General features: G+C 37.1%; 1 protein-coding gene across 3 annotated transcripts; it reads left to right on the top strand.

Moving 5' to 3' along the window:
- The first annotated feature begins 1,272 nt into the window (after nucleotides 1-1,272).
- Nucleotides 1,273-20,549, top strand: CALCB (calcitonin related polypeptide beta). Of its 3 annotated transcripts, none has more exons than XM_044082787.1 (5): nucleotides 1,273-1,377; nucleotides 3,240-3,335; nucleotides 4,413-4,544; nucleotides 7,171-7,340; nucleotides 20,059-20,549. In XM_044082787.1, exons 2-4 carry the CDS (start codon nucleotides 3,250-3,252, stop codon nucleotides 7,328-7,330), a joined length of 378 nt encoding a protein of 125 aa, XP_043938722.1. In that variant the 5' UTR covers nucleotides 1,273-1,377; nucleotides 3,240-3,249; the 3' UTR covers nucleotides 7,331-7,340; nucleotides 20,059-20,549. The 3 variants fall into 3 exon arrangements, with proteins under 3 accessions (XP_043938722.1, XP_043938721.1, XP_043938720.1); XM_044082786.1 differs by having other exon boundaries at nucleotides 7,168-7,340; XM_044082785.1 differs by lacking the exons at nucleotides 7,171-7,340; nucleotides 20,059-20,549 and adding an exon at nucleotides 5,531-6,019.
- The last annotated feature ends 270 nt before the right edge of the window (nucleotides 20,550-20,819 follow it).

The raw sequence follows: 20,819 nt of genomic DNA, 5'->3' as shown, positions 1-20,819 counted from the left end.
CCCCCAATTATTTTTTGGCTTTGTCCAGATTTCTGGTACCAAGAGGTTAAGAGGTATGCTTAGATGCCTTGACTCAAAAGAAAAATGCATTGCACTGACACGATAGATAGACAGAGAGACAAAGAGACAGACATAGAGAAAGAGATACAAGAGAAAATAAGTAAACAAGTAACAGTAAGTGCTGTGCTATAGACTACTGTTGGAAATGTAACAGAGCTATTGGAAATATAAACCCAGATTAATTTACATCAACTCTCTTTAGTGTCTTGTGTGATCATAAGATGCACATACACCATATTTTTGGTCATTTTATCACGATTTACAAGACTGTGATGTTTTTTATTCATGTTGAGATGAGCAAAAGTTATTTTACTGTTGCCTGACCTACCATTGCTTTCTGACAGAACGGCTAATGGCCCTGTTTTTAAGTGGCAAACAGATTGGAGTGCAGACTTGAAATGACCTATTGCCATTAACCGATTAAGTGCTACTGGTGCAAAACGGAACTATTGCAATTACTAAACACCGTGTTTACTGAAATACTGCGCACACAAATGCAAACAACCCCAGAGATGGATAGCATACCGAGTGTAACTTCCTTGTAGTTTATTTACAGCACTTAAGGATGTACAGTATTGATCAATACACATTTTATTCAAGAGTTGCACAGGAGTACTCTATTGTATGACATAGACTAAATCAGAAACCGTTTTTAGTTAGCCTAGAATATGAACTATAATAGGACAACTTGTAGAATGACTTAAGCATCTTGTTAGAAATGAAAGTTTTCCAAATAAATAATTTGCAAACGTGTTTGAATTAACATTTTTAAGATGTAAAAGTGGTGGAAGATAGACTAGCTAGTTGACGGATTTCAAGCAATTGGTGCATTCTCACTGATTCTGCCATTTAACGTGGTTGCAGCAGATGTCGCTGCCAAAAAGGAAAGTATATACACATTTGATTTGTCAGAGAAAGACGAACATTTTTTTGAAACCTATGAAGCACTAATGACGCCAGTTCCCGCTGGCTCGAATATTCATTAATCGTTTGATTGGCGTTTTCTTTGCACAGTGACCTCAGTGAAAATGCATAAGGCTGGCACTTTTTGTGAATGGAGTGCTAGACCTCCGGGAATGACGTAATTTTAAGAGCTCAACTCCGGGGAGAGGGCTATGCCAGACTTCTGATTGGCTACCGGCCAGGTAAACGTCCTGCTTTGGCTGGTACTGTGTATTGGCCACCCACGCGCACAGAAGCTGGCGGCAGATATAAAAGGCCAGGGAGCAAATGCAAGGAGCAGCAACTTGAAGTTGAAGTCTAAGGCAAAGGATCAGGCTACTGCTTCTGTTATTCCTAGGAATTTGCTCTTTCACGGTAAGTTATTGAAACTTTTGGATGTTTCTCAGGTTTCACTTGTTTGATAATACATGATCAACAGGTCACCCGTGTTGTGGGTGGGTCTTGAATGAATACCACAGGTGACAGTAGGTGTGGGTCTACCGGAACTCTGGTCACTTAGAAATGCCAGACATGCCGAGTGCTGCAGAATGCCACCAGATGATTTATCTCCTTTTAGGGTTACCACTGTCCCACTTTGAGAGGGACAGTCCCTCTTTGGGCAGTTGTGTCCTGCAAAGAAATAAAAAAATGGCAAATGTCCTGAGATTTTAGGACAAACATATTTCCTATATTTATGTAATAGTTGCATAAAACAGTTATTCTATATCTGAAACACCTAAATGTTATAAGAATCAGAATACGCAACTAAAATGCTAGAAGAGTAAGCTTTTACTTGGGCAAAAAGTGAAGTTCTGTCCTTTGTACTGGCCGTGGGTATGTTTTGCCCTGCAAAATCTGGCCTTTGTACCAAAAATGTCCCACTTTGGGCATTTGAAAAGGTGGCAACCCTATCTCCTTTGTCTAATAGATCAAGACAGGAATAAAGTAAACCAAATAAGACATTATTTCCTAGTCTGTCCATAATCGCAGTGTACTTAGGAAAACACGTTTCCTCTTGAAGTACCCATGCATTTATTATAAGCTATGAAAGATGGTGTGTATTCAGTTGAAGCGACAGCAGTAGTTTTCTTGCTTATATTATACTTTTTGTAACATTATATTATTCCTTTTGTAACTGAGGAGGAAGTCTTTTAAAATGATGTATTTAACTTTGTACATTCCAGTAGTTCCGACAGGGTTCCACCAACGATGAGGAGTCCAGCTTCTGAAAACATTTGCAGCACTGGGCTACGGCTCTGTGCGGTGCCAAGTCTCACACACACACACACACACACACACACACACACATACACTGCTTTTTCATTTTGCACACAAAGTGAATACTAAGTCTCAAATGGCTTTCACAAGGCACATGCTATAGAATATTTTTAGAAATGGATTACTGTTTTGAAATGCAATCCACTGAACGCAGGTGTTAAACCAGATATGCAAAGGATTTTCCTAATGATTTAAGATATTCATTCTAATCATTTATATGGAAATACGTTCTTACTGGTTTCCAGACAGGACTCTTACGAGAGTTTGCTGGGTGGGTGAATGCTGACTTGAAATGCGTAATGTATTTACCTGGTCGCAGTCCAACTGGTCCAGTGGAACTTGTCATAACCCATACCTCTCAACTGTACACATTTTCGTAGAATGTCCAGATTTTTGCTTCATATTTTCGGCCTGTTTCTTATACAATTGTGGTTTACTGGCAAATTATTGAGGACTGAAGTCAGAAAATAATGCCAGACATTTGAAATTCAGACTCTGTATTCTACAAAAAAATAATGTTAATGCAAAACCTGTTAGTCAATCATCGTTCTAAGTTTGTAAGAGCAATATTCAAACATTGTCCCTATTTTTGGGCCTTTGCGCCCCCCCCCCCCCATATTTATGGCTTTGTCCAGATTTCTTGCTCTAAGAGGCTGAGAGGTATGGTCATGGGGAGAGATGCTTAGGGAAGTAGACTATGTTTTAGACCAGGTAGCATACTAAATAAGAATGTATATACTGTTAATTATCATGCAAATCCAGCTAAAGCAAACATTTTCGCCTTAATCAACAGTTGTTTCGTTTACGTTTTTTTCCAATCATAAGGTAGCATATTGTTTTAATTAGAAACTGTGTGTTCATGGTATATATAAAGAGAGAGCTAGAGAATGCTTTGTTCTTTACTGTTTTACTGGGACAGTCAGTGATTTTTTTAATCTGATGATTTCCTACAATTTCAGGAGGAACGCAATGGTCTTGTTGAAAGTCTCAGCTTTGCTCGTTATGTCTGCTTTGGTCCTATGCCAGATGTCAGGCTCACAAGCAGCACCTGCCAGGTATGTGCCAGTATTCTTTGTAACCCATTGACACCTGGGTGGGGGGTAGGGATGATTAACCGCGTAATAAGATACTTATCCAGACATTTGCAATTTGAATTATTGGACCACCCCCGGTGAAATACTTCCCTCACTGTCATGATCCCACCCCAGATAACACCAGTACAACCCCAGAACACAAGACAGCTATATTTATTGCACTGCGAGTTGCAGGCTATTGTAATCAGACTGCGGTTTTGATGTAACGCTGAACATGTCTTAAGTGAAAGTATAAGCTTTGATTTTATAGTAAATGGAGCAAGCGTTACTAGAATGCGATGTCCTTCAGCAGCATTTGTCTGACTCTGAGAAAGTAGCCAGTTAAGGTAAAAGATTAAAAGTTTCACCACATTCCTTGTAAATGTTAACACGTTACTTAATCCATTCTCATTTGATGTTCTGTGTTAGTGGGTACGCAAATCATGACAAGGACGTTTTCACTGACAGATTTAACCGGAGAGCAAAGGGGTGTAGTAGCCATCTGTACAACAAGCACACATTATTTTTAAGGAGTGTCGTTTTGGCTAACTCAAAAGCACCTGAATGCTCAGGCTTGAAACGAAAAAGGTACCGACTACCTAGCAGAAAAGAGAAATGTGTCCACAACTTATATGCATGTTATTAACTGTCCAGTTAAAGACTTTTACTACAGACATTGTAGAACATACACTGCACGTTTATCCCTTTAAAGCATGATTGCAGTATGTGCTGTAGAAATAAAGGGCACTTGTTATAGGAGTGGGCAATAGCATGGAAGAATGTGTGCAGTTGTGAAGGTTCTGGCTGCACCTCTGCATAGAAGCTATTATTAGGGGTGGACAATAGGAGTGCCTCATGCACCAACACCTGTGCAGGCTGCTAGTGTAGAATCTGTCATCACACGTGTGCACTGTGAAAATGGGGGTGGGTGGTGGTGGTGAAAGGAAGGTCACTAATGCCAGAAGTTCTAGCACAGTTGTTTGCCACAACTGAAGGCTCCTTGAAGTAGAAGGTTGTACATCCTCTTATTTTGTGTTCTTTCTCCACTTATTCCATCAGATCTGAGCTGGAATCCATGTCAGAGCGGATGACCCTCAGTGACTACGAGGCTCGAAGGCTACTGAATGCCCTGGTGAAAGAATTTACACAGATTGCCGCCGAAGAACTTGAACAGGTGGACGATGGCAACAGGTAAAATCTGATACCTATTGTCATACTTCGCTATTTCTTTGCTAAGGAATTCTGGACAAAGCCAAACATAATGGGGGGTATTTTAAATATTTATGTTACAACCTTAGAAAGTTGGTTGTATATATTTTTGCATTAACATAATTTTCGGAAGGATATAAAGTCCGAAACTCAAAGCTGTCATTATTTTATGACGGCAGTCCTCGATGACTTGCTAGAAAATCATACATTTTACAAGTATCAGACCAAAAATATGAGACAAATCTGAACATTTTACGAAATTCTGACCAGTTGAGCGGTATGGATGCTGTTTTTTTTAACTATTGGGTGGACTTTTTGCGCTCTTCCTCTCTCATAATTTAACTTGGCCTCGATTACAGCTGAAGCTGCACTGTGATCGATGAAGTACTGCAGATTCACCTGATTAATGCTGAATAGCCTTGAGGCTTTTGGTTGTATGCTGTAATACTTAATTTGATCATGCTTTTAATACTAAGCAATCATTCTTGTCATATCTACTGATCTGCTGGTTGAATGAAAATCTAAATATGAAACAGTTACTGAGGTATGTTTCTTCTATGATAGTATAAGTTATGGTTTACTTCTCTGTCGTTGTCCCGCATGTAAACTTAAGGGGTTACTTTTGAATTTCAATGACTGGCAGTGAGAAACCTACCTGCATGTAACACCGATGCTTAAGATCGACGAATATGCATGCGTTAACGTTTACGGACTGCATTGCATTGAATTTACTTTTGGTATGACAGCATCCTTGCATGCATCTGTGTCACAGTACTCTGAAAATACACATTATATTGCATAAATCCTCAGTGGTTGTTACCGATCCTTTTCTTTTTCTTATACCAAGCATATAAGCATATTATTGTTTTATTTTAAGTCTGAATTTTGCATGAATATAATGCGAGAAAACATATTATTGCATGGAACTGCATGTTTTTACGGTTTATTGCATGTGTTTTTTCCTGCAGCCTGGGTAAACCAGTCTCCAAACGCTGTTCCAATTTGAGTACTTGCGTGTTGGGCAAATTGTCGCAAGAATTGCACAAATTGCAAAATTACCCTCGCACTGACGTCGGAGCTGGAACTCCTGGCAAGAAAAGGAATGTTCTGAATGACTTTGAGAATGAACGCTATGCAAACTATGGAGAAACGTTTGAAAGCAACTAAGCCTTTTGAGTTTTGAAGTGATGCATGTGGCTCTAACCCTGAATGCTAAATCTTCGTGTCCCTTGATTCAGTTCTACGACAGAGAATGTTTTACAGATGGACGAAAAATAGACACAATATAATTTATACCAAAATAAAATTAATTAGCACTTGAAATCAAAATTGATATTCTATTAGAACACTGCATCAGCAGCCTTTAAGCATAGTTTTCTGCCTAAAAGATGTATAAATAAATGCATATTCATACGAGACCATAGCCCTTGTTCAATAAACTTATTTTTCTACAGGGACCCATTTGTCCATTTTAATTTTTTTAGATACAGGGAATCAAAACGCTTATTATAATTAACTATTTTATATTGCTGAATGTGCATGCCCGCTCTCGTGTGTGTGTGCTGGGGGGGGGGGGGGGGGGGGTGTAACCTGAAGAACAGGTGATAGGTAAACATAGATTTTTTGAATAAGTGGCTTGACTTCGTAATGTAAATGCCATGGTCATAGTCATGTTTTTACATTTTCATAATGATGGAAGGCCCCACATTTTCTGTGTTTATATGTTTGCCCACGGTGCATTAGACTTGACTCCTGAGATAGGCACAGCTTGCATGAGACATAAAGCATTAAGATGCACCATAAAATCTCGAATATTAAATTCACTCAGAATGCTTCCAGGTAAGAACATTGTCAATTTTCCATTTATACAGTATTTATTACAGTTATATTAATTTGTCTAGTTAGTGTATGCTTACTGTTTCCTCTGACATTCCCATTCTGTATGCCAATCAGTCATAACTTTCATCACATTTTTCTAGAATAATAGCAGACTGTATTTCTGGTTAAGCAACTCTCCCTCCTTAAGGCTGCCTGTTTTGAAACTGGTATAGGTTTTCATTAATGTCCCACAGAGCAAAAGTTTTTCTGCTTTAAGAGTATATGCATTAACATTAGATGTCTTAGTAATGTTCAGTTTTGAGTTATTAAAGATAGGAATATTTTTCTTACTACTTCATAGTGATTTCCAAGTAGTACCCAAAACAGCATTGCTACAGTTATAGGTGAATTGGCATTCTTTCTAAGCCTTTCAAAAGCATGGGTAGATGTGAGTGCCCTGTGCATCTTATGTTGGGCTGACATCCCCAATAGAATTAGTCCTTTGCCTTACACCTGAAGAGTGTCACAATAGGCTCTGATTGTCTGGAACCCTGAATGAAACAAAAAAGGTACCACAGGAGGAATGAATTAATTATTCTAAAAGCAACAATCAAGTTAATGGAATTATTGAAACACTTAATTTGTGATTGTTTTTTGTTTGTTAGACGCCTTCATGCTACTTATTTATACAATGCTTTATTTATAAGGATATACATCTAGCTTACATTGAAATGCTATTTTTGAGATTTTTTTCAAAAGTTGTAATTTTATTCTTTGTATTGTAAAGCAGTGTAACAACACAGAAGAGGTCTTGTAATACAGCTACTTGTGTGACTCATCGGCTGGCGGACTTCCTCAGCAGGTCAGGAGGGATGGGCAGCAGCAACTTTGTACCCACTAATGTAGGTGCTAAAGCATTTGGCAGAAGACGACGAATGGCTCAGATGTGAATGGGAAAAGGTACTCAGGATATGATATATCTAGCATTTACAGTTTTCTTTGCATTTAATTCCATAGCTATTTTATGATTTACATCACCATTGTATGGCTTTAGGGCCAGGTTGTCTCATCTACGTAGCTGACAATTTCCTTATGGATCTTAAAGTATTTAACTACAGTCCTCATTCTAATGTTTGTGTTTTTTGCATTTTAATCCATGTTTTGTATCAAATATTAACAGTAGAAACACAGCTTGGCCTTGTATGTGGACCTTTTAGGCTTCTGCATGGACCCCTTTGTACCTGCGTCAAATGAATTCAGCTTTTACATTGACGTCCTTTATCTCAGAAGCTTTACTGGTAACTATTAGTTCCACTTTAATACTAAGCAATCATTCTTGTCATATCTACTGATCTGCTGGTTGAATGAAAATCTAAATATGAAACAGTTACTGAGGTATGTTTCTTCTATGATAGTATAAGTTATGGTTTACTTCTCTGTCGTTGTCCCGCATGTAAACTTAAGGGGTTACTTTTGAATTTCAATGACTGGCAGTGAGAAACCTACCTGCATGTAACACCGATGCTTAAGATCGACGAATATGCATGCGTTAACGTTTACGGACTGCATTGCATTGAATTTACTTTTGGTATGACAGCATCCTTGCATGCATCTGTGTCACAGTACTCTGAAAATACACATTATATTGCATAAATCCTCAGTGGTTGTTACCGATCCTTTTCTTTTTCTTATACCAAGCATATAAGCATATTATTGTTTTATTTTAAGTCTGAATTTTGCATGAATATAATGCGAGAAAACATATTATTGCATGGAACTGCATGTTTTTACGGTTTATTGCATGTGTTTTTTCCTGCAGCCTGGGTAAACCAGTCTCCAAACGCTGTTCCAATTTGAGTACTTGCGTGTTGGGCAAATTGTCGCAAGAATTGCACAAATTGCAAAATTACCCTCGCACTGACGTCGGAGCTGGAACTCCTGGCAAGAAAAGGAATGTTCTGAATGACTTTGAGAATGAACGCTATGCAAACTATGGAGAAACGTTTGAAAGCAACTAAGCCTTTTTGAGTTTTGAAGTGATGCATGTGGCTCTAACCCTGAATGCTAAATCTTCGTGTCCCTTGATTCAGTTCTACGACAGAGAATGTTTTACAGATGGACGAAAAATAGACACAATATAATTTATACCAAAATAAAATTAATTAGCACTTGAAATCAAAATTGATATTCTATTAGAACACTGCATCAGCAGCCTTTAAGCATAGTTTTCTGCCTAAAAGATGTATAAATAAATGCATATTCATACGAGACCATAGCCCTTGTTCAATAAACTTATTTTTCTACAGGGACCCATTTGTCCATTTTAATTTTTTTAGATACAGGGAATCAAAACGCTTATTATAATTAACTATTTTATATTGCTGAATGTGCATGCCCGCTCTCGTGTGTGTGTGCTGGGGGTGTAACCTGAAGAACAGGTGATAGGTAAACATAGATTTTTTGAATAAGTGGCTTGACTTCGTAATGAAAAAATGCCATGGTCATAGTCATGTTTTTACATTTTCATAATGATGGAAGGCCCCACATTTTCTGTGTTTATATGTTTGCCCACGGTGCATTAGACTTGACTCCTGAGATAGGCACAGCTTGCATGAGACATAAAGCATTAAGATGCACCATAAAATCTCGAATATTAAATTCACTCAGAATGCTTCCAGGTAAGAACATTGTCAATTTTCCATTTATACAGTATTTATTACAGTTATATTAATTTGTCTAGTTAGTGTATGCTTACTGTTTCCTCTGACATTCCCATTCTGTATGCCAATCAGTCATAACTTTCATCACATTTTTCTAGAATAATAGCAGACTGTATTTCTGGTTAAGCAACTCTCCCTCCTTAAGGCTGCCTGTTTTGAAACTGGTATAGGTTTTCATTAATGTCCCACAGAGCAAAAGTTTTTCTGCTTTAAGAGTATATGCATTAACATTAGATGTCTTAGTAATGTTCAGTTTTTGAGTTATTAAAGATAGGAATATTTTTCTTACTACTTCATAGTGATTTCCAAGTAGTACCCAAAACAGCATTGCTACAGTTATAGGTGAATTGGCATTCTTTCTAAGCCTTTCAAAAGCATGGGTAGATGTGAGTGCCCTGTGCATCTTATGTTGGGCTGACATCCCCAATAGAATTAGTCCTTTGCCTTACACCTGAAGAGTGTCACAATAGGCTCTGATTGTCTGGAACCCTGAATGAAACAAAAAAGGTACCACAGGAGGAATGAATTAATTATTCTAAAAGCAACAATCAAGTTAATGGAATTATTGAAACACTTAATTTGTGATTGTTTTTTGTTTGTTAGACGCCTTCATGCTACTTATTTATACAATGCTTTATTTATAAGGATATACATCTAGCTTACATTGAAATGCTATTTTTGAGATTTTTTTCAAAAGTTGTAATTTTATTCTTTGTATTGTAAAGCAGTGTAACAACACAGAAGAGGTCTTGTAATACAGCTACTTGTGTGACTCATCGGCTGGCGGACTTCCTCAGCAGGTCAGGAGGGATGGGCAGCAGCAACTTTGTACCCACTAATGTAGGTGCTAAAGCATTTGGCAGAAGACGACGAATGGCTCAGATGTGAATGGGAAAAGGTACTCAGGATATGATATATCTAGCATTTACAGTTTTCTTTGCATTTAATTCCATAGCTATTTTATGATTTACATCACCATTGTATGGCTTTAGGGCCAGGTTGTCTCATCTACGTAGCTGACAATTTCCTTATGGATCTTAAAGTATTTAACTACAGTCCTCATTCTAATGTTTGTGTTTTTTGCATTTTAATCCATGTTTTGTATCAAATATTAACAGTAGAAACACAGCTTGGCCTTGTATGTGGACCTTTTAGGCTTCTGCATGGACCCCTTTGTACCTGCGTCAAATGAATTCAGCTTTTACATTGACGTCCTTTATCTCAGAAGCTTTACTGGTAACTATTAGTTCCACTTTAAACTATATCAGGATTTTGTGTAGATAATTAAAATAAAGGAATACAAAATAAGCATATCCCAAAGACAATCAACCTTTTTAAATTATGGTATGTGCCATTCTAATCATCAAATAAAGAGCAAACTGCAAAAGAAAAAGTATATTTAATACTTTACTAAACCAAAATCTATACATCATGCTATACGGTGCTCAAAACTACAGGCTTCCTGTGTTGTTATATTCGCCCACACATAGGCTTCCTGGGTTGTGTTATATATGTCCACACATAATTAAAGATGTGACACGTATCAGCGCTTCCTATGCTAGAACCCTGTGAATGGATCATTGTTATTATGAAAAGGCTATCTAAAAATATTTTCTCATTTGCCTCCTTTTATTTCTTTTTTATGTCCTAATGTGTGAAGTATACAGTCTTAGAGTTAGGAGGCAAATTCTGTCTCCTCAAATCTCTTATGTACACCGCACCTTATGATGTGTATGCCTAAATACACTCATGGGTGCAGTGCTGCAAACTGTTTCAACCTCTCTTATTGGCACTATCTCTAATAAATATCTGGCCTCTTCATTTATTTACTTTTTTATGTATTTACATTTGTTGACCGGGAAAATTCTACTGGACACAGGTCTTTTTTCAGCGGAGGCCTGGGGAGAAAAGCTCCAAAATAAAGAACATTTAATTACAAGATAACAAAAAGTCTAGGTAAGCTTTTTGTTTAATAATAGCAGTAAAACAGTTATAGTTCAAAATGAATTATATATTTAGTTGGGCAATTGAGTATGTACTACACACTTATAACATCTGTGCCATTTAAGATGGCAAGTATCCTAATAGTTGATCTAGCAGATATTACTCATGAATAACCATAGCTAAGATTACAGCTGAGATATAGGTTACAAGCAATGTAGTTGGTTGTAACCACAGATAGTTAGTAGGGTGGAAGACAGGTTTAGGGTGGTTGGAGTAGAGATATTAGTGAGGGTTGTTACAGGGGCATGCCCAGTGCTGTTTTAGATTAAATTTTAGAGCAGCTTTGAAGTGAATACACGGTGATATAGAGGTTATAGACTGAGGCAGGGTATCCCATAATTTTGCTATGGAGTAGGAGAAGAGTCCTTGTCCAGCAGAGTTCATGGGTATACAATACCGTTTTTAAGATGGTTTACTTAATTTTGTAACGGTTATATACAAGTGCAGAGATCAGGTGAAAATGAAATATTGCAGTATTTTTCAGTAGTGTACAAAATATGAAGTTAATGCAAATGACAAAAAAAAATGTCAGCGATATGTGCCAGCTTTACTTTTGCATCCATTTAAATTACTTGGTATGTCTTGTCCACAGTAATTGACTTATGGAAGAGAGCTTTCAGAACAGTATGACAAAAGACATTATAATAAGTTTGTGGATATTCTTTAGGTCTACTGATCTACATCTGGCAGAACTCCAGAGCTAACTGTTTAACAGAAATGTTATCTAGTCAGTAATGTAAACCAAAAAGGTATGGTCCCTGTTTCTAGGTTGCTTCTTCTAAATTTACATAACTGATATCGATGTGGCTTCTGATGTGACCCTAGTACAATTGATTAGGGATAGATTTATAGAAATGGAGAAAATATGAGCAAATTCTGATAAAATTAGTATAGAAAAGGCTTGGTGAAGGTTTATAAAGGCAGCTAAAAGAAACCTATTTCTGCAGTTGTGTAATTGTATGTCCTTATTCTATAAGTTCATCCTTCAGTCTACACACACACATACACTGTGCATGTGCAATATAATATTAGCCAAGTCTTATATTGGGGATATGGTTGAAAAGAAGATCGTACATTTCACTCTGCTTAGCTTGAGGAAGTAACCACAGAGGCAGAGAAGTGTTAAGGTTCCTTGCTAGATTCTCAAGTAGATTTGAGGAGAATTTGTAAAGGTAGTTTTAAAATACAGTTTGAATGTGATATTCTTATTAGCTACATTGAGATCTCTACTTGACTACATTTAGCACTTTACTAATTTCTGTAGGGAAAGTCTTTAAGTGGGATTTCATCTTTTTTGTTAGATTATACTAAAATTATTTGTGATGTAATTTTAAGAATTTGATAACTGTAATTATGCCAGTAGTAGATGAAAAGAAATTAGATAATAGTAAAAACTGCACAAAAGACCCAGCCAATCTATAACCTTCACTATGTAATTCTATACATTTCCTATAGTAGAGGCACATGGAACATATGCCAATGACCCAGTAAGGACCTATCTGCATTTCATGTACATGGCTATTGGATGTCCATTACTTTTTCATTTTTATGCATTTAATGGTTCAGTCAGGCCAATAAAGCCAAACACGACTAGCGTCTATGCTCATGTCCTTTATCCACAAACTGTTCAACTTCTTAGCCATGGCATATAAATCTATGTATATAACAAACATGATACTGTTTTTTTATCTGCATTCTTGTTTTTTTGTTTGCATTGCTCTTTTGTGAATACTTTTTATCTCTCAGGCTAAGCCTTCAAAGGTGACCAAATCTGGTCAGTGCGTTATCCTTGTAAACAAATACAAATATAAAAAAATATATACATTTATTCATCTGGGCAGGGGTTGACCACAGACAGTATTCAGGTTAGTTTGTATTTTTTATTTTACTCCTTGGGATTAGGTGTATACCCTCAGCTGGGTGTTGTGGAAGTAATGCAAGGGGCTTTCTCTAAAAAGTGCCTCTGACCCCCCCTCCAGAATATGATTATAATTTTTCTTGGTCTCCACTGGGGAGATCACACTGCCCAGTTTGTGCCCAAGTGCACAAGATCCCTCCTCCAGGAGAGGTAAGCAGATCACACTCCTTCCTGTTTGGCTCCTCCTGTGCCAGGGCCATAAATGGAACCCCACTGATTGGGTCACAGTAAGAGCTCCCTTCATCTGTTGCATGGAGTCCTGTCTGCATTTCTGTACACACACATGCATCTTTGCATATACTCCTCCCACAGATAGCCAAGATAAGGTTGGGTTATTAATGTATGCTGCACCATACAACCTGAAATTTAATTGAAATACAGGTAAGTAAACATATATTGCCAAACACTTTAAGTTCCCTCCTGCCCTATCTTCAGCCACCAGGTACAGCAACCCTGCAGACAGTGTAGAGGTGCAGACCTTCCCCCAAAAAAAGAAAAAAAAAACAAATTTGTCATACTGCTGATGTGATACTGTCTGGGAACAGAATGGCATGCATGTTATGTAGGAATACGCACACACGCAATGAGACGGGTGAGGTAATGGGTAAAGAAGATTAGAAAGAAAAGCTGGAGGAAAACTACAATAAGTACTAATGAATGAAAAGGAAAACAATCCTTAAGATGCAACAGTTGCATCGAGTAATGTGCTGGAGTGGGCTTATATGTTATCACTTAATTAAATGTGAAGTAGTAATGTAGCCAGTCAATAATACAAAGATATGGGAAAGCAAACACTAAATAGAGGGAAAAAGAAACATATTAAGATAAGACATGAATTATGTAATGAATGTTTCCTTTCACATAGCTAACCTCACACATATCTCCCTTTTCAATGTATTCCTTTTCTTATTCTTCTTTTTTAGTCACCGAATTAATGAAGTCTAACTGCATGCTAAAATGTTAAACTTTTAGTTTTTTTATCTATTAACAGAACAGAACACCACATGTAATCACACTGTGTCTTTATACCTCAGCTCAGCTATATATACTTATACAGATATATCTATCTAGCAATATATATATATATATATATATATATATATATATATATATATATATATATATATACAGATGACCCCTTAAGAATGTATATTAAAGGAGGTTTAAGGTATGCCACAATGAAAACCCTAGCTTGCGGGTTTTATTGAATGGTTTGTCTATGTGCCTCTTTAAACTTTGGTTTGTGTATTTTATATATAAACATATATATATATATATATATGTGTGTGTGTGTGTGTGTGTGTGTGTGTGTGTGTGTGTGTGTGTGTGTGTATGTGTTCACATGTACAAATAAATGCATGAGTCAGTGCTGCCATTTAATCTTTCAGTGTGACACCTCCAGAATAGTATCCATTGTCAGATATAACAGCTTTGAATATTGGTGTGAAGCACATCAGGTTTCTTGCTTGAGAAGCTTAACAATGACATAAAATATAATGTAGTGTACTTGTGAATATATGGAACACTGTTATCCTATCAATAGTGTCCACCCAGTTAGGGTAGCTTGGGTTTGATGCTACTTTTATGTATGCTTACTTCATGATTTTATTTTATATTTTTCTGACCCCTGTTCCTGAGCACCAACTTCCCTTGTTGACCTAGAGGGCATTTGCTGCCCCTTCCTACTGCACCATCATGGGGATAGGTTGAGAAATGATCTTAGCCAGAGATGCATCCTTGTTTCCTAACTTGCAATCTCCTCAGTTATTACAGACATCCAGACATTACAGTGATGGTCTAAGATGTGCATGTGCTTTTTTGCAATATGTGGAGTTCCTTTCTACAGTGCACGAGCTTCTGGTCAACACCTTCTCTGCTGGTGTACAACCTGGCCACACTAGGTATCATTGTGCAGTAGCCAACACTACATCTGTCCATGTAAGATGAGTGGACTAACAATGGCCACTGGCATCCATCCACAGCTGACCCCTGCAGTACCTTAGCAACTAATTCATCCTGGGTCATGTGGAGCCTGCAGAGCTTCATCTGTCTCTGACGTAGAGACAGATGTTAAGGGATGGTAGTTTTAAGCAACAACTGTGAAGGCAGGTGAGAAAGGGACACTGAGCCTAATATTCTGAGCCCACGGGCTGTAAAAACATTTTATGACTGTTGTATCCTCGGCTCTGATACTACTTTTCTTTCTAAAATACTGCTTCATGGTGCCATTCTAGCCCACATCTACAAATTTATTTTGTTACACTCTGGTTATTCCCACATAGCAATTTTTGGGTCTTAGTACAGTTACACACATTTTAGTACAACACACGTAATACAGACAGAAGAGAAAATATACAAATTATATCTCCAGATGCAAATCAGGTGTATAAAGCAAGACAAACACTGATGGACTGTGAAAGAGGCATGTGGCTTTATATATTCATTTTACTAAAGATAGTATGATAAAGTAAGCTTGAGTACTCATTATAATCACAGTAATATTGTCCTTTTGCATTACAATAGTGTAAGAATTTCTTTATAATAAACTTCACATCTGCAAACCATCATCAGCATTATCACTTTTATATATTGTTGTTGCCTAATCTCGACATTCTTATAACTGCAATGCTCTAATGTTCTCCATGTATTATTACTGTAAGTACCACAATTTTCAGTAACTTCAAACAGATGTATTTGTTCCCATTACCTACAAAATGTTAGTTCATATTTACAGGCAAAGTAAACTGCACTTCTTGTGTAGCAGATTGTTTAATTTATTTTTATTTGTTAGTTGTGCAAGGCCAATGGTCACTTATGTCTCCTTTCAAGTGTGACTACAAACCCTGGATTATAGGAAGCTGGTCATTACCAGCTTATAGTAGTCTTAATCATTCACATTAGCTGCTAGACAGACATAGGTATTTTCTGTAGCTTTCCAAAATTCCATTTGTTTGAGTGGTGCCTCCTGATAATTTACCTTGTTATGCCAGATGCATGGATAGAAGTGAGAAAGTGATTTCTAACTGATGCATCTTTTGCATTTCAAATGATTTCAACAAGAAATTTCCTTTAATTCTGAGTAAGACATCTTTGGTATTTTCTATATTTCTAACCTGAACAGTAGTGAGAGTTTTTATATTGATGTCACTGTAAAATTGCAAGTCCAAATGCAGGCATTCAAAAGGTATGGTAATCTGTGTATTTTCTATTCCATGTTCATATCTGTTTCACACATTGGATAAATCTATCAGAGCAATAAAGTCTTAAAATGATTTTATGAAAAAAATGTACAGCTCATATGGTCTTGCACTTCTAATTAAACGTTATAAACTATGCACTGTTAACAGTAAACCCTAAGCCTTGTGAGTGGTGAGCCCTAATGATGGCTCCATGTAGCTTGTTTGGGCTGAGTCTAGGGGTGCACTGTAGGTATCTCAGCCACTGGGCTTTTCTAGAGATGTGGGGTCCCTGTATCCCTTGTTCCCAGTGAAATTCTTAATCTTGTCTTCAAAGGGAACATTCTATATCAGTGTTCTGGCACACCAGTCTGCCAAAGTTGCCCCTGCCAGGAGTTATAGACTTTTGTGCATTAATAGGTATCAGTAAAGGATTAGGCTGGAAGTTATGAAAACCTGCAGCTGTAGTCTTTATATTCCTAGATGGTAGTACTATCATTCATACAAAATAGAGCTTCCTAATGATTGCCTGTGGAGAAATTAGTTGAATGTTACACATCCATATCTCATTCAGGTCCTGCTCAGGTCAAACTCTCCTTAACCTTTGCCTTTGTAATGTAAGTCCACATATTAGCTGTGCTTGCTAAATGCTGTCACTGCCAATGACAAACAAAGTAATGGCATTGGCTGTGATACATTAATGAACGTCCTAAAGGAATCGATAACTGGAAGACGGACGCCACACTTACCATATGTGAAAGTGGCATATAACACAAGGGTTATCATACAATATTAATAATTCTTATGACAGTTAAATGCATTCAGAAATAAAGCTTTTTTAATTAAAGGAACAAACTCAGAACTGTAATAAAGGATACACCAGATTTTGTCAACGATATTTGGCTTATAGTTGCATCACATTGTGTTTCAGATATTTTGAATTAAGGTTACATTAAATTATGATGCAGATATTTGGCTTAGAGATGTACCAGACTGGATACTGGATGTATTGGCTTAGTTTTATCAGACTGAAACTCACCTGCTTTGGAAATGCAACTTGTAGTTAAGTCATTCCAGCACAGGCATCAGGAGAAAAATGAACAGAAGAACCACCACTTTAGTCCATTCGATAGATTTAGTCTATTATTGTCTCAAAATGTCATTACTCTGGTCATATATCAGTAAAGTTAAGGAACACGTGCATTGATAGATATAGTGGGTGTATGATCTAAACTTAATCAAACAATGAAAGCTGTTGTACAGTCAATGGATGCTGTATTTTATTCATGCTGTTATTTTTGTATATGTCTCTTGCACTTTTCCAGTCCTGAGTCTTACAATCCAATTTCTTTGAAAATATAATTTTAAGAAATCATACCATGTAGTTAAAATAGGGAACATTCATACATACTCTGACCATTTCTTTGTTTTGCTGCAGTCTTATACTACAGTACAGCATGGCAAATGTTAAGGTTTAAGTAAAATTGCACTATTTAATTGTATCTCAGTTTATTTTTTTGTATTTTATTTTAATGGTGGTGCTGCGGTAGCGTTGTCGCCTCACAGTAAGACGCTGTCCAGTTCGATTCTCAGCTAGAGCATCTTCTGCGTGAAGACATGCATGAATGGGTGTACCTTCGTTGAAGGTTGTGCATCAGGGCTGGCAACTAAGTATTTAAAAATCAACTACCAATCATTAGCGGACTGGAGTTCCGCTGTGGCGACGCCTAACCGGGAAAAGCCAAAAGACAAAACATTTTAATGTGACTTGAGTACTCATTCTAGCTAAGTTAAAATCAAAAGGTATTTCAGGGTATAAATATTCAATGAATCTAACAAACACTACAAAGCACCCAACCCATCTAACAAACACTGGAAAGTGCCCAACCAGTCTAACAAACTAATACAAAGCACCCAACCGAAATGACAAAGTTTTTTTATTCCAGTGTTTGCAAAATGAGATTATTAACTTTTAACAAAATGTTCACCAATATTAGTTTATCATCATCATAAGCCCCTCCTCACCCCTTTTTCTACATGGGGTCAAGTTGTCATGTCAACTGCTCTCATCTTTCTCAATTCAGTGCCACTCGCCTACCTTCTTAAACATTCATGCCTGAATGTCGCAGGTCTTCTCTCACACAAGCCATTCATCTCGCATTGCTGGATACCTTCATTTCCTTTTGCCTTCTTCCTGTCTTTCCCAAATCATCTTCCCCAGATTGTTTTCTACTTTTCTCCACATGCAAAACTGCTTTTTTCTCTCTGACTTTCTCTGCAACTGGAGCTACTTTGGCTTTTGGTCTGATACCCTTATTTCTTTGTCTGTCCCACAGTGTGCATCCTACTACCCATCCCAGACACCTCATCTCCATCACCTCTAGCTTCCTCAGCTTTTTTGCTTTTACGTTATTGGTCAGGTTTCTGTACTGTGCAGTAGTATTGGTCGCAGCACTGTTTTGTACACCTTACTTTTCAGCTTCTTTGGCATTCTACTGACATACACTACACCTGACACTCTGTATCAGTTGGCTATAGCCCCTCTGATTGTAGCTTTGACCTCCTCATTCAGCCTTTCCTTCTCCTCAAGCACCCCTCCCAGATGCTTGGAGCTGTTAACTATTTTCCCTTCTGTCTCAGTTCTTAACTTTCTTATTTTTCTCATTTATGGCTATTCCAACTGTATTATCTATGCTCTCTTTCATCCCGTGTGCCTTTAGCTTTGCATGCCATTCCCCTACACTTCACTGAAGTTCTTGCTAAGAGTCTGCCTGTAATGGCACATTGTCTGCATCCAGCAGCTTTGTTCATCTGTCACCTGTTTGCTAATGTAGTCCATTACCAGTATGAACAGCAGTGGGGTCATAAAAGAACCTTAATGTACACCCACTCCCACTGGGAACGCCACTGAAAGTCTGAACGATATTTTAACTTGAGTCATTGGGTTCTTGTACGTAGACAGCACTAATTCTACCAGTGTTTCTGGGACTTCGAAACATATGCTTTCTCCAAGTCTAGGAATGCCTAGCTGGACTCTTTCCCCATATCTAGCTTCTTCTCAACTACCTATCTCACTGCAAACATCAGGCAATTTGTGCTGCGTCCTGATCTGAATCTGAACTGTTCATTGCCTATCTCACTTTCTACTACTGTTCATATTCTGTTATCAATCAGCCTTTCCAGAAATTTCTTGCAGTGTGACAGGAGTCTGATACCACTGTATGTTTAGTTTGTCTTGTCTGGAAAAAAAAAACTTGACACAATAGGTTGTGTACATTATGTGCCTTCATGTATCTGTTATCTGTTTAGCTAGTGTTTTTTTTGGGATATGTTGAAGAATAGAACTTTTGGGTGCCATAGATATATTTTTCCCTTATTGTTCAGATGCTCCATTACACTAGGCTTATGGCTAAAAGTCTACCAGACATATTAGAAGGTAAACTATTGGTTTATATGCCTGTCAGATTAGGGTATGAAAACATGTGCTGCTGCTTCACAGAGTGCTAATCTTGCACTAAGTTGGACTATCACAATGAGGTGAGCAGCACCCTTGTTCTAGATGCTTAGTATGTACACAGCTATCTTTATACTTAGGTTTGTTTTTATATGTAACAAGGACTTTTGTGATAGAGCCAAGTGGCACTGGAGAGAGAGAGTCTAATCTGATCGCAATTACTTCAGTGTGATAGCTATTTTGAGAAATCTGGCAGTTGTTTCACTAATAAAGATTATTCTTTTCTGCTAGATGAATTCTTTTTTGTCTTAGTGATGAATGCATTTGCTTTCTTCTCTATGTTTACATAGTATGTTTTAAAGTTTTCTGTTTTATATTAATGAATGCTGTTCTGTATTTTTTACAGATAACTATGATTTGGACAAGCAGCATTGACTTCCTGGTGACAGAGATTATTTCCTTACCTCCTTACTTAATGATCAACATGCAGAAAATGGGACATACTTAGCAAACTTTTCAAATTATAGATATATGTATATATTTGGTTTTGTTAATAAAGCAATTTAAGTTATATATATATAATAAAAGAGCGACTATAATTTATTACATATATTCTCCTTTTATATGCCACTTTGTTTTAATAAACTTTGGCTGCATCTATAATTAATTTATTTATCCTGCAGCATATTTATGCAGCGTGATCGATGCTATTTATGTTTTCTTGGCAGTATTCTGCCATATCTCGGGGACTGCGTAACCTGCTGCCTACAGAGGCTATCTGTAAAATACTGTGCTGTGCCTTGGTGTAAAACATAACATGATTGTACAGTATGTTGAAATCGTCATTATTGTACTGATTGTGAATTTCAGCAAGAGTAAAAAAGTATTTTAGATACATTTGGACTCAGATTTTTTTATTTTTATTAACAATATTAGTTTATTTTAATTGTATATTGTATAATTTTTGGTTTCAAACATATTTTAAAAGTCACTTAAATATAACATGTTATCAGCAAGTTCATAAACTGCAGAGATTACTAGGGATACATACATATGCAGATGACGCCAAAAATAAAGCCTGAATCTACTTTAGTGTAATATCTGTAAATTTTATCCAAATCATTTGGAGTAACTTTGCACTGAATCTTGCAAGTACATTTATATTCT

This window comes from Protopterus annectens, chromosome 9.part0 (genome assembly GCF_019279795.1).
Source record: "Protopterus annectens isolate FY-2018-M chromosome 9.part0, PAN1.0, whole genome shotgun sequence".
Taxonomy (NCBI): domain Eukaryota; kingdom Metazoa; phylum Chordata; order Ceratodontiformes; family Protopteridae; genus Protopterus; species Protopterus annectens.
The sequence above is the reverse complement of the archived record's forward strand: the minus strand, read 5'-3'. Positions and strand labels throughout refer to the sequence as shown.

Bases quoted from the DNA above. Each gene is read 5' to 3' on its own strand.
- CALCB (XM_044082785.1), top strand. From the start codon at position 3,250: ATGGTCTTGTTGAAAGTCTCAGCTTTGCTCGTTATGTCTGCTTTGGTC. The intron at 3,336-4,412 runs GTATGTGCCAGT...TTATTCCATCAG, and splicing joins TCACAAGCAGCACCTGCCAG to ATCTGAGCTGGAATCCATGT. The intron at 4,545-5,530 runs GTAAAATCTGAT...TTTTTCCTGCAG, and splicing joins CAGGTGGACGATGGCAACAG to CCTGGGTAAACCAGTCTCCA.